The sequence below is a fragment of the Andrographis paniculata genome, unplaced genomic scaffold (assembly GCF_009805555.1).
Source record: "Andrographis paniculata isolate CXL003 unplaced genomic scaffold, ASM980555v1 Contig34END, whole genome shotgun sequence".
Taxonomy (NCBI): Eukaryota; Viridiplantae; Streptophyta; class Magnoliopsida; order Lamiales; family Acanthaceae; genus Andrographis; species Andrographis paniculata.
Window position 1 is genome coordinate 3,549,478 of NW_026137567.1, and position 13,805 is coordinate 3,563,282.

Below are 13,805 nucleotides of genomic sequence, written 5' to 3' on the forward strand. Positions count from 1 at the left end.
TCCATTAAAACTTATAAAACTCATATTTATGGGTTTGATATAGAATAGGATTGCCGAGAGTAAAATTATAGAGAAATTTTTTTAATAGTGAATAAAAATTGATTCTTTGTTCAAAAAATATAAAAAAATATAAAGTATAATGAAACTACGCTATATTGCTAACTGAAACTAATAAATCGATTACTAAAAAAGTTATAAACTAGATAAAAAAAAATTATTGTATTTTTTAGTTATATTTTTTTGTTTGATAATTTATTTTAATAATAATTTAAATATGATATTTGATAAGATTCAAATAATATAAAATTCATAAAAATTAAATAATAGTAAAAAGAAAATAGTAAATAAACACAAATTAAATGATAAAAGTTAAATGCAAAAAATAAATAGATAAATACACACTGTAAAATTTTAATTTCATTTTTCTTTAAAATAATATAAAATTAGAGAATATGAAATAATTATTTTTTAATTCTGAATTATAATATAGATATTTTTATTTCTCTATCTCAATTTTTATATACCAAACACCCCCGGATAATTAAGGAATTGATTATTAATTTTGTCATTTAACTTTAGGTGATTTCATTAAATTTTTCTTTCAATTGATTATTTCCTCCATCTAGGGATGTCGTTAGCTCCGTACCCGCTCCGGACTCGTTTTTAATTGGATGGATTCGGGTAAAAAAAATGCTTTGGGATAGCTTATGAATTTTAAATTTTAATCCGGTGGAGTTCGGAGCGGGTTAAGCGTTTTACTAAAAATCCGTCCAACTCCGGGCTCGGACTCGAATACGGATATTTTAATAATTATTAGAATTTTTATATATATGAATAATATAAATTATATTACATATGTATTTAATTTTTTTATAATATAAACCAAAATTGTAATTTCTAAATCAAATATGTGTTCGTGTTTGTTTCTTCCTCAATTCTTTTCACAATCAGGATTACTGTCGTCGCATCGCCGGCCGCCGACCACCATCACTGTGGACAACTACCAACATTTGATTATTTCTTGTAAAATTTTGCCTCGTCTACCCCGACCGGCATCAGTGTGAACCACCACAAACATTTGATTGTATTTGTTTTTAGAGTTAAAATATTTTAGCCTTTTAACACTTATTTTTTTTAGTATTAAATTATTAAAATAAATTATATTTTATTTGAAAAATGAGTTTTCTGAGCTGGCCCGAACCCAGAGGGTTCGGATGGCACAGGTTCTGGGGCCGAACTTAAGCGGGGCGGGCGGAGCGAGTCTTGGGGTCTAATATTTTGTAGCAGGGCGGATCTCAGGGCCTGCAGAACCCGCCCCGTTGACATCCCTACCTCCGTTCTATTTCAAATTGAGCCATTTGGTTTTACGTAATGATTAAGAAATAATTATATTTTATTGGTTAATAAAAATATGTAAGGAATTTTGACATTTTTGCGGTTTGATTTTATGTATGAAATAATTGTATATGTAATGATATGTTTGTAATTTAAGTAAAAGTTAAATGTATTTTAATATTACAACGTGATTACTTTTCTTAAAATAAAAACATATATAGTTTTAAGTGAGACAGACGAAAATAATAAAAAAATACTTTGAATTGAGACGAATGAACTATTATAAATCCATTATTTATTTTTTTGAAAATTATTATGAGGGTGTTTGAGAAGGAACTTTTTCAATATTTTTTTAGTTTATTAAATAAATTTTCGTCAAATAGATTAACGTTTTTTTTATCCAAAAAACTAATTTATCTAGCATTTTAGAAAAAAAAAATTCATTTAAATTTATTTATTTCTTATTTGCCTTTAAATTTCATTTAAATTTATTTATTTCTTATTTCAAATAGAAAATACAAATATTATTTATTTATATATATTTTTTATTATATAAATTTTATACTAAAAATAAATAAAATAGAATAAATTAATAAATTAGTCAGTAATTAATATAATAAAAATATATATGCGAAACTATTTTATATTTTACATAATTTTAAATAAAAAATTATAATTATTGTTTTTCAATTAAAATATATATATTTTTTCAAATCTAAAAAATAAAAAATAAATATTTTATAATACTTTTATAATTTTCAATAATTAATAACAAATTTTTACATAAATTTTAAACCCAAAAAAAAAAGAAATTGAATATTTTAAAAAATAACATACAAATGTCCTTAATTGTTATTTTATATATAAATAGTTAATATCAAATAATTATTTTATTAAAATATTTTATTATAAATAACTAATTGAAGCAGCTAATCAAAACAACTAATTGAATAAACTAACAAGTAACAACTAAAAAATATCGACTAATTATCGAACAAATCCTATATGTATATTCCTCAATATTGGAGAAAGATTTTCTAGTTATGTGAAATTTCTAGTAATGTGAAATTTCTAGTATGCTTAAACATAATTTACCTTGATACATTCTATATATTTTGTTATCTTGTACTCCCTCTACTCCAAAAGTATAGTCTTATTATATTGCATACGAGATTTAAAGAATATTGACATTATATTGGTGGTTGGTAAAAAATATGGATAAATGATTTTTTTGCCCTTGTGAATATAGTGTAAAAAATAGTGACAATTGTGTAATAATAATGAAAAAGTAGAGATAGTTTTATGGTGATATGATTATTTATAAAAATGAGACTATTATTTTGGGACGGATAAAAATGATAAATAAGACTATTGTATTGAGACGAAAAGAGTATATCATCCATGATGAATTCTCATTACATTTTCTTGTGTATATTACTCATAGCTATTAAAAAGTGATGACTAGTTTATTATAGAGTAACTAGTTGCACGGTCAATCAAATACACTTACTTTGCGACCACACACAAATGCAATGAAAGGGAAGATATTGTCTCCAATAGAATTGTGTGATTAACTATTTTACGCATTAATTAGAAAGTATAATTTTATTTATATAAAAAAATAAATAAAATAACAGAACGATCAAATTAATGGACGACTATCTATCAAGGAATGACTAGCTTAAGTGATTATGCAATTGTCGTAATTGTATTTTATCACAAATTCAATAAAGTTACAATATTAAAATAAAAATATTAATACATAATTATTAATAATGTAGAATAAATAATATGATAATATTATTTTTTGTATATTAAGATTTTTAAAGTATATAATTAATCATTTTAAATGATTGAATTAAAATATTTTAAGAGTAAAAATCATTTTTGGTCTTATTCAATATCATAATTATCAATTTTGGTCCAATTCAAATAAAAATTATCATTTTTGGTCCCACTCAAATAAAAATTTATCAATTTTAGTCCCAAGATGGTTGACTGAGACTGAACACGGCCGTGTTTGCTTGAACACGGGCGTGTTGAATGACTCAGAAGGTGACTGGACGTCCCAGGCAGCCAACACGGCCGTGTTCTTGCCCGTATTCTGAACACAACCATGTTCATGTTCATGTCCATATTCTCAACACAACCATGTTCTAGGCCATGTTCACGACCATGTTTTCAATATAATCATATTGTAGGTCATATTTATTATTATTTTCACTTTTTGGTTAAAATTATTTGATATATATATATTTATAATTCAACAAAAATATTTTTTACAATTATTTCATAATATAAAAATAATTATTTTTTAATATTTTTAAAATATATAAAAATAATAATATATTAATATATATTTTTATCCTTCACATTGTAGGAATTTTTCTCGTTAAATTATTAATGTCCCATTTTATTATTTCCATGGTTTATTGTTGTTTATCATCTATCGTTAATAGGTGAACAAAATAATCAAAGTTTGGTAAAAAAGAATTAAAGGCATGTAGTGGACAATACTTCACTTAGGCAATAGCCCCTGCAATTTTTTTTTTTTTTTTTTTTTTTTTTTTTTTTTCTTTTTTTATCATATGTTTTTATTAAGAATTTTTTCTTCAATCAGTGTTTTTTCAATATTATTACCATCAATTACCTCATTACCATATCATATACCACCGATGTAATTTTATGATGAATTAAGTTAATTTTTAATTTAGAATACGATAATATTGTACAATTTCATCTCAATTTATTTGCTAGTTTCTGTTCTAGCATGCCATTGTATAACTTCATTTTTTCATAGATTTTTTTTTTTTTTTTTTTTTTTTTTTTTTTTTTTTTTAACAATTTCCCTTTATTTGTTGTTTGTGATCATTTACTTATAGCATATTTTGATAAAGATAAAAGACAAACATTAGTAAATAAGAAAAATAAAATTATAAATATTTTGGGATATTTCATAATAAAAATAATAAAAAATAAATTGAAATTAAATTGATTTTTAGTACGTGCTACGAAGAATTGTGTCAAAAATATATTATTTTAAATTAATTTTTGACTTTTAACTTTTTTATAATAATTTTTTAAGTTGATTTTTTTGTAATAAATATTTAATTTTTTTTGACATTTTATAAAAAGAAATACTCCATCCGTTGACTTAATAAACTTATATTTACTTTTTGCGTCATTGTACTTAATGTTAAAAATATTTTTATATTTGTATAATTTATTTTTATATAAACGTCTTTTATCAGTATTTTAAAACACTAATAAAAATATATTTGTCTATTTTTCTTTTTGGTACTGCGCTTTTCCGGAGAAAATATTTTGTGTTTTATTATAATTTTTAGAAATTACAATTCAAAATAATCTTGAGAATACATACCCATTATATAAAGATGATATATCATTCATTTTAATAAAGATTGTCGATCCAAGAAAATTTTTGACAATATCTTTACGTCATGTCAGCAAATTGAGTGGCGAGAAATGGGACAAAACATTAAACTTGGGAGACAAATCGTGTTGTTATAGCAGATTCTACACGTTAATAAATACAAAGTCAATACATCCCTCACGTGCTATATCGTATTTATCTTGCAAAATGTTCAGTCGCATATGCTCTCTCCGTCCCACCATAATTGATATTATTTTTATTTTTGTCTATTTCGTAATAATCGATATATTTTTATTTTTGATAAAAATTATTAAACCAAAATATATTTAACAAATATAAATCAACTTACTTAACTACGTAACATATAATATTATAAATGACGTAGCACCCATTCAAAATCCCTTTATTTCTACATTTCTCCTCGAAAAAATAAATATTTTTTTTATCTATATTTAAAACTACACATCTTTTATAAAAATGATTTCTGTTAATTATAAATAAACAAAAATATTTTTTTTATTTACTTGTATTATAGAAGATTTTATTCTCTACAAAATGATATCTTGCTTATTTTTTTTAATTGCTATATAATTTTTAAATATTTAAACATATATTTTAATTTTTTAATTATATATATTAAATTTACTTTACAACTATAAATATTATTAATTATATAAAAAATAATATAATAATATAATAATTAATTATTATTAACTAATTAATTATTTTTACCTTAAATACGGTATTTCTAATCAAATGGTTCAATTCCGATAGGATGGAGAGAGTATTTTTTAAAAATTATTCAAACAATTTTTTTGACTTTAAGGAACTGCAGGGGAAAATTAAATATACAGCTGTCCACAAGTGCTTAGATGCTATGCTATCTTGGAAGTTGGATTAATTTGGTTAAAAATTCTAAATTATAATAGATTTTTTATATTATAATATTTTATACATTTTTTGTTTCATTTCTTAAAATATATATTCACCCGATTTACTAAAAATATGCTCATATAGGATGAATACTGATTTTAATAAATATTAGTTTGTATTAATTAATTATGATATAAAATAAAAATATTTTGAGAAGCATATAAATGAGTTAATGAATTGAGTTTTTTTTTTTTTTTGATAAATCGAATAGTAAATTGTTGTGACATATTTATTAATAAATATAATATTGAATAAATTAATAATATATTTTAGTAGAAATATTACTTGAGAAAAATTAATTTCACTCATTTAGATATAATTAATTAGTGTATTATTTTCGTTAAAGAAAACAAATGATTAAATTATATATAAAATAATATTATCCACTAATCACTCCAAAATAAACAATTATTTGTAGACAAATATAAAGGAAAACAAACATAAATTTCATTGATAAAGAAAAATACTCTCCCGGTCTACTCAATTATAAGTATATATTTATTTTTTGCACGGAGTTTAATAAATAATATATTTTAATAATAGTCGCTGATAATTTTATAATAAAAAATTAGAAAACAAATATCACTACTTTATTTGAATAACAAAAAGAAAATGATAAAATGGACACCCGAGTGAACCGATGAAGTAATAAATAGTGTGATACTTATCGAAGTAAAACCTTAAGACAGCCTAGATGTTCAAGAACAACATTTAGTCACTTTTTGTTCTTATTAACTTTGTCATATATATCCAAATTAAAAAGCCATGAAGTTGGATGAAGAATCTTCCCCAATGCCATTAATTCTGAACAAGATTTCTCCTGGTTTGGAAACACCAAATTTTGGGGTAGGAATAGGATCCAAGGCCAAGACCATTTTCTTGACATGGAAAAATGTGTCGGTGACGGTGCCGGATCACAAGGCCGAGGGGAAGCGGCGCCACATCCTCCGGGGGCTCACCGGCTACGTTGCGCCGGGGGAGGTTGTCGCCGTCATGGGGCCGTCTGGCAGTGGGAAGTCTACCCTTCTTGATGCATTAGCAGGTATATATATATATATATATATAATATCAAATTATATACAATTTTATTATTATTATTTTTTTTTTTCGTAAAATATCGTACCGAATACTAATATTTTACTATTTTTAAGATTCCAATATATTTGGAAACATGGTTCAATAATTTCAGGTAAATATATACGATTTGAATTTGTTTGGTTTTAGTTTAAAATCGGTTTGAAATGGATGTTGATTTTAATTTTGTTTAAATGATATTTTGATATACTATTTTGTAAAATAAAAAAATATTCATTTTTATTGAAAAATATAGGGAACAAACAGTGATAATTTAAGTTTGAAATTACAATATATATGATCAATTATTAATTTATACCTATATAGCCTATCTGTCTGTACATTTGTTGATTTGATTTTTAGTTATTTTTTTTTGGGCATTTTAATCTATGAATAAAACATGATGACTGAATGCAGGGATTGTTTATTTAATTTTTATTTATTTATTTTGATGGTAGGGAGATTAGATTCAAACACTAACACTACAGTGACTGGGGACATCCTCGTTAACGGTCGGAAGGAGCCATTGGCTTTTGGGACTTCTGTAAGAACAATTTCATAAATCCACTTTAATTTCATATATATATATATATATATATTCATTTTAATTTATTTTGTCTATAGATTCATATTCAATTGATTTTAGTTTTTTTTTTTAAAAAAAATTTATATGCATGCTTCGTTTAATGGGTATTTTTTATAGGCTCCGGTGTTTATATATATATATATATGTGTGTGTTACGATTTCTTTATTATGCATTATTTATAATTTATTTTTATATAAAAATATACTTTTTCTATCTCAATTCAATAGTTTTATTTTACTATTTTTCTGTCTTAAAATAATAGTATTATTTTCATAAATAATCATATTATTATAAAATTAATTTTATTATTTTTTTATTATTATACAAATATCACTATTTTTTGTTAGAATGAGCAAAAATAAGCACAGATCAACAAAAAATCATGCTTGAGTCTAAAGAATAACAAAAAATAAAATAAAATAAAATACTATATATAAAAAAATAAAATTGTAGTCTAATAGTTGAATTTTTGTATATTAATTGTAGATCATGGGTTCACTTCTCATATTTATCCCAAATAATGTTATTAAATTGTTTTAAAATTTTTAAGAAAATAACTTTAAAAATTGGACTATCTTAGACACGGTTTTAAATCAATATTCGTTATTTCAACAAAAAACACATACTTTCCCTATTTCTCTCTTAATTCCATTCATATTTAATTGATTTAGATTTGATTCACGAGCACTAAATTGTGCTTCTCAGAACATGAACCCTATGTGTTCATGATTAAACTATCAAATATCTCATACCACATTGTCATGCATAGGCCTATGTTACCCAAGATGATACCCTAATGTGCACATTGACGGTAAGAGAAGCAATGTACTACTCAGCTCAACTCCAACTTCCAGATTCAATGTCCAAAAAAGACAAGAAAGATAGAGCCGAAGCTACCATAAAAGATATGGGGCTACAAGACGCCGTCGACACAAGAATTGGTGGGTGGGGCGCAAAAGGGATTAGCGGGGGCGAAAAGAGAAGACTTAGTATTGGCATAGAAATTCTAACAAACCCAAATCTCTTATTTCTCGATGAGCCGACTAGTGGTTTGGACAGTGCCTCTGCTTACCATGTCATGAACCATATAGTGAAACTTGCGAAGCATGACAACATAAGTTTCATCGCAGCGATTCACCAACCTAGTAGTGAAGTTTTCGAACTTTTCAACAATCTATGCCTTCTATCCGGGGGGAGAACCGTGTACTTTGGCTCGACTATGGGAGCAAATGAGGTAATGATGTAATATTACTAGATTCAAGATTATTACAACATTGGAATATATTGTGTTTTAACCCTATATGATCTATTTATTTATGACATATATGGTTTGTAGTTTTTTGCTTCAAATGGCTTTGTCTGCCCGCCGATGAGGAATCCATCCGATCACTACCTCAGAACAATTAACAAAGACTTCGATATGGTTAGCTTCTTTGTATATCTACCTATATTTAAGTGTATATTTGTTGAAACCCTTATATTAAAATACATTTAAATATATATTTAATTTACATAAAATGAAACAAATTTTATTATATATTTTTTGATATTATATTTATATTTATAAATTTTATTATATATATAAATATAAGTTTTTGGGTAAAAACATGTCCCTCAAAATTTTGCATAGATTTGAAATAGCTTTATCTGATCTATTAGTTTTGTTTGACATGATGGTAGATTTGAAATTTCTAAAAGTTAATTGTATATTTGAAATTAATTTATTATAATATTTTAATTACCTTTTGTACTGTATCATTTCAAAAACTTCCACAGCCAAATGATTGATTTTAATTATGAATTATGTTAAATTTAAACTAATTCAAATTTATTCGTTTAAAATTTATTTTTAAATTCAAATCCATCAAACCAAGCACGGCATAGAGAATTATAATTTATGCATTATGTATGATTAATTATCAATTTTACAATATGATGTATTTGGTTTGAAAAAAATTAATTTAAGTTTGATATTAAAATAATATTTGATAAAATGTCTCGTAAAAAAAAAGAAAAAAAAAAAGAAGAAGAAGAAGATTCGAAAGATTTGTATTAATGTTTCTATATATGTTTTTAGTCTAATTGCTTATCCAATTGTTACATATAACCTTAATAAAATGACTATGAATGTAGGATGTTGAACAAGGATTTGGGGATACTAAAGGAAGTTCATCAGAAGCAACTGAGATTCTGATTAATGCCTATCAGACCTCTGAAACTTTTCAGCAAGTGCAATACTATATGAATATGATATCCTGTCAAAAGGTAAACAACCCTTTATTCATAAAAGTAATACCTACTTGAGCCCCCGTAAAGGATGACCTGGTGGTGTAGGGGTTGGATTTGTGATCGTGAGGTTATAGGTTCAAACCCTCGACGCCTCAGGTCATCTGTTATACATGGTTCGCCTAGTGTGATTTTTCTGTCGCACTTTCGGGTAGTGGCTGCGGTTTTCCATATGATTTGCTGGTATAAATAGGATAATTTATTACTATAATTAAAGGTTAAATTACTTTGGTTAGACAAGGAAGCTCTAGGATTTTTTGTCATAAAAACTTGCAAAACTATTTGAAGTTACACTAGAAAGCTTTTGTTACATTATGTAGTCGATGAACTCATCAATTTTCATGTCCAACGAGGGATGTCAAATATAAATTTTGCCTTTTAATTTTCTGATTTGCTATATTGCTCTTTTAAAATATTTAGAAATTCATTAATTAATATATTTCGACACGATAATACAGAGTTTCTTGTTAAGTGAGTTTTCTTGTATGGCTACACATGTTATTTTACCCTGATAACTTATACATGCATGTGTGTGTGTATATATATATATATCGATATATTTGTTTTTTCGACATGTAGAATGATGGATCACGGAAGAAGGAGAAGAAGAAGAAGATAGAGCGAGCAGGATTCATAACCCAATGTCTAGTTCTTACACGGCGATCATTTGTGAACATGACTCGGGATCTCGGCTACTACTGGTTTCGGTTCGGCATATTTTTCCTCTTGAACTTGTCCATAGGAACACTGTTTTACAACGTTGGTCACACCTACAGTTCCATCCAAGTATGGCTTCAAATCTATAGCATTTTCACAAGTTAGCATTTAAGAATATAATCATAAACTAAAGCATGCTACTCAATTAATTTGCAAGTTCATCATCATCATCTAATTTGGCAGGCAAGAAGTTCAGCACTCACGTTTGTTTCATCTTTTATGACATTAATGTCTGTTGGAGGCTTCCCTTCTTTCGTAGAAGATATGAAAGTAAGTATCAAAGTACACCTAGCTACTAATATTCATATATATATATATATATATATATTGACTAAGATTATTATTATTATTATTATTTCTGGAAACATTTGGATTTGTTAATTAACATGTCAATTTTATTCTATACTTCACCTACCAAAATTCTAAAAAGTACCATATCGTTTTTTATTTTAAATTTTATATATAATTCAAAATATCACATTTAAAAATGATTTTTCCTAATAAAACAATACTTAATAAATCACTAATCAAGGGTTTGTTTGGCTGTCTAGTGGTTTATAATTGATTTGAAATTAGTGTTGATTTGAATTTTATTTAAAGAGTATTTTAATATAATATTTTATCAACTAAGTTAATATATTTATATTTAAAATATTAAATAGTTGTGTTTTTTTATTTGAAATAAAAAACAAATACACCTCAAACCAAATATAAAAACAAATATCCGAGAGAGAATTGGAAGGTAAATCCATATATTAAAAAAAAAACAGAAAAGGGAGCGAATTGATATATGCATGCATAGATATGTGTGTGTAGTGTGTTTCTTTAGTCCCAAAGCTCAAAATTTTACTATTTAACTTATATTTTTGTCGAAAAGAATACATTTTTTTTATTAGAAAATATTTCATTATATATTATTTTAATAGCAAATTCAAACCAAAATTTTCTAAACTTCATCAAAACAAACACGAATTTTAGATAGTTTTCATGTTTTTAACAAATGCAAATGAATTATTTGGGGGTTTATGATTTTTGGATGAATGTATCCATTATTGTTAAAATAAACTTTTTATAAGGATAATAAACATTGAATTCTCAGGCAAAGAATTGCTACTCAACATATTAGGAATGATTTTTTGGTTGTTTCAGATATTTTCGGGTGAAAGACTCAATGGACATTACAGCGTGGCTGCATTCGTCGTAGCAAACACTGTATCTTCCATCCCTTATCTTCTATTAGTGTCGGCAGTGCCGGCAACATTGGCTTATTTCCTAATGGGCCTCCAAAGAAGCTTTGATCACTTTGTGTACTTCATCTTGCTTCTCTTTTTGGCCATGATGCTCGTCGAGGGGATCATGATGGTAGTGGCAACCTTTGTGCCAGATTATCTTACAGGGGTCATAACAGGGGCAGGAATTCTAGGCGTAATGTTGTTAACCGGGGGCTTCTATTGCTTGCCTAACGATATTCCAAAGCCCATATGGAAGTACCCGATATACTACATTTCTTACCTCAAGTATACATTCCAAGGATTCTACAAGAATGAATTTCTAGGTTTGACATTTTCCAATATATCGGGACAATCTGTCATCACCGGGGAAGAGATAGTGAAAAATATGTGGCAAATGGAGACAAGTTACTCCAAGTGGATTGATATGGTTATCCTTCTTGCGATGATTGTTGTGTATAGGCTCATGTTTTTGGGGATTTTAATGGTTGTTGAGAAGTTGAAGCCCATGATCAAGGGTTTTTTGGCATGGATAAAAGATTGATATAGAGAACCTTGCTTACAAGAAAATAGTAATGGAGGATTTGTTTGGTTTAATTTGACTGTGGTTATGATTATTTGGAGGTGTATAATACATACTAGGGAGATTCCATATATAGCATGCCCCAACACTTTATTTGCATACACTTATTTATTCGTTCGGCAACTCTATTTTATTGGAGTGTTGTAGGTATATATATCTTTAATATCAAAATATCATTCTTGGCACAACCATGCCTGAATTTGACCAATTTATACTCTTCACTTTTTTCTTTTTATTTTAATACTGTGAGAACTTGCCGTCGAGTGCGTTTTGAATAAATTTTCGATCAAACTTAATAGTCTGCAAATTAGATCCGGGGAACAAATATACTATCCTTGTATAGGTCTATGCCCATAGATTTTAGACTCAAATATTTGCATTTTTAAAGTATCATTTTTATCCATTGTTTTGCTCATATGACCAAATCAACTATGCCATTTTTTCATTATTGTTGTTTTTAAAAAAGTCTTGAGCCAAAACTATTGTGTATTTTAAAATCTTTCAGTTTTACATCTAATGGTTCTAGTATAACGTTCAATGTCAAATTGTCATGTATGTTATAAAAATTTGAAAAAAAAAAAAGAAAGAAAATTGATGCATAGAAATATCAAAACACACAAGCTTGAGATGTGCAACATTCTATCGGACTAAACGCCGTATGCCGATCCTGAAACAATATGTATGTCGACGCAAGCTAATTGTTGTCTGTGAGTTGCTCATATAATATATGAATTACAAAATAAATTGTACACAAATTATTAAATATATAGAACACTAAGTTTTTTTTTTTTAGTTCGTCCACCAATTTGGTTCCAACCAAGAAAAAAAAAATCTTATATGATATGGGTAGAAACAAGGTACAAATTGCACATACCACAACCACAAACACCAACTTAAATGCAATAATTTCACTGTCAAGTGCAAGTGCAATCTTCTTCACAAAGGCAAGATTTTAATTCCTCAACCTCCATTGGTTTGTATTATTATTATTTTTATTTTTTTTGGATAACACGGAAACTGCAGGTGAACCATGGGTCACAAGTCCAACCTCTACACCACTAGACCATCCCTTAAGGTACTAATTTGTATTATTGTTCTAGATATTAACGGTGGGTGATGATTTTTTTTTTTTTTTTTTGTAACACTAGCTTGCAATCTCTCTTCAAATTCTTTTACAACTCACGGAAAACCATCATCGAACAAATGTTGTTAGCTTTCAAAAATATCTTCGAAACTTCTGAAATTCCATAAATAACAAGCATGAACAAACCCAAACAAAATAATGAAATTCTTTCACCATTTTTTGTTTTCACTCCACACTTGGTTTTACCTCTCAAAATCGTCCCTCGAAACAAGAATCTTCTTCACATCGAAGGCAAAACTCAAGCATCAACTACAAGGGATATTGGCTTTTCGCTATAAGTGTGATAGTGAGGATGAACTCTCATGAGAATTTTCTCACTCAAAATCTTTCTCTCAATACAAAAAAAAAAATAAATTGTTGAATAAATTTCAATGCGAGTATTTATAATAGACACAACCATAAGAAAAAAAAGTTAAAAAAAAAAGTTTTCATTTTTCTTTGATAGCTTTAAGTAGACTTGGTCTTGTATTGTATATGAGAAACATATTTAGAAGATAGACCTCAATTAGAATCTCCAAACATA

The 13,805-nt window shown here is 26.5% G+C and overlaps 1 protein-coding gene across 1 annotated transcript; it reads left to right on the plus strand.

The window, feature by feature from the left end:
* Positions 1-6,330: 6,330 nt before the first annotated feature.
* On the plus strand, positions 6,331-12,337 carry LOC127248685 (ABC transporter G family member 1-like). Its single transcript, XM_051271153.1, has 8 exons — positions 6,331-6,704; positions 7,195-7,280; positions 8,093-8,557; positions 8,660-8,746; positions 9,457-9,588; positions 10,189-10,395; positions 10,510-10,596; positions 11,476-12,337. Exons 1-8 carry the CDS (start codon positions 6,428-6,430, stop codon positions 12,097-12,099), a joined length of 1,965 nt encoding a protein of 654 aa, XP_051127110.1. The 5' UTR covers positions 6,331-6,427; the 3' UTR covers positions 12,100-12,337.
* Positions 12,338-13,805: the final 1,468 nt, after the last annotated feature.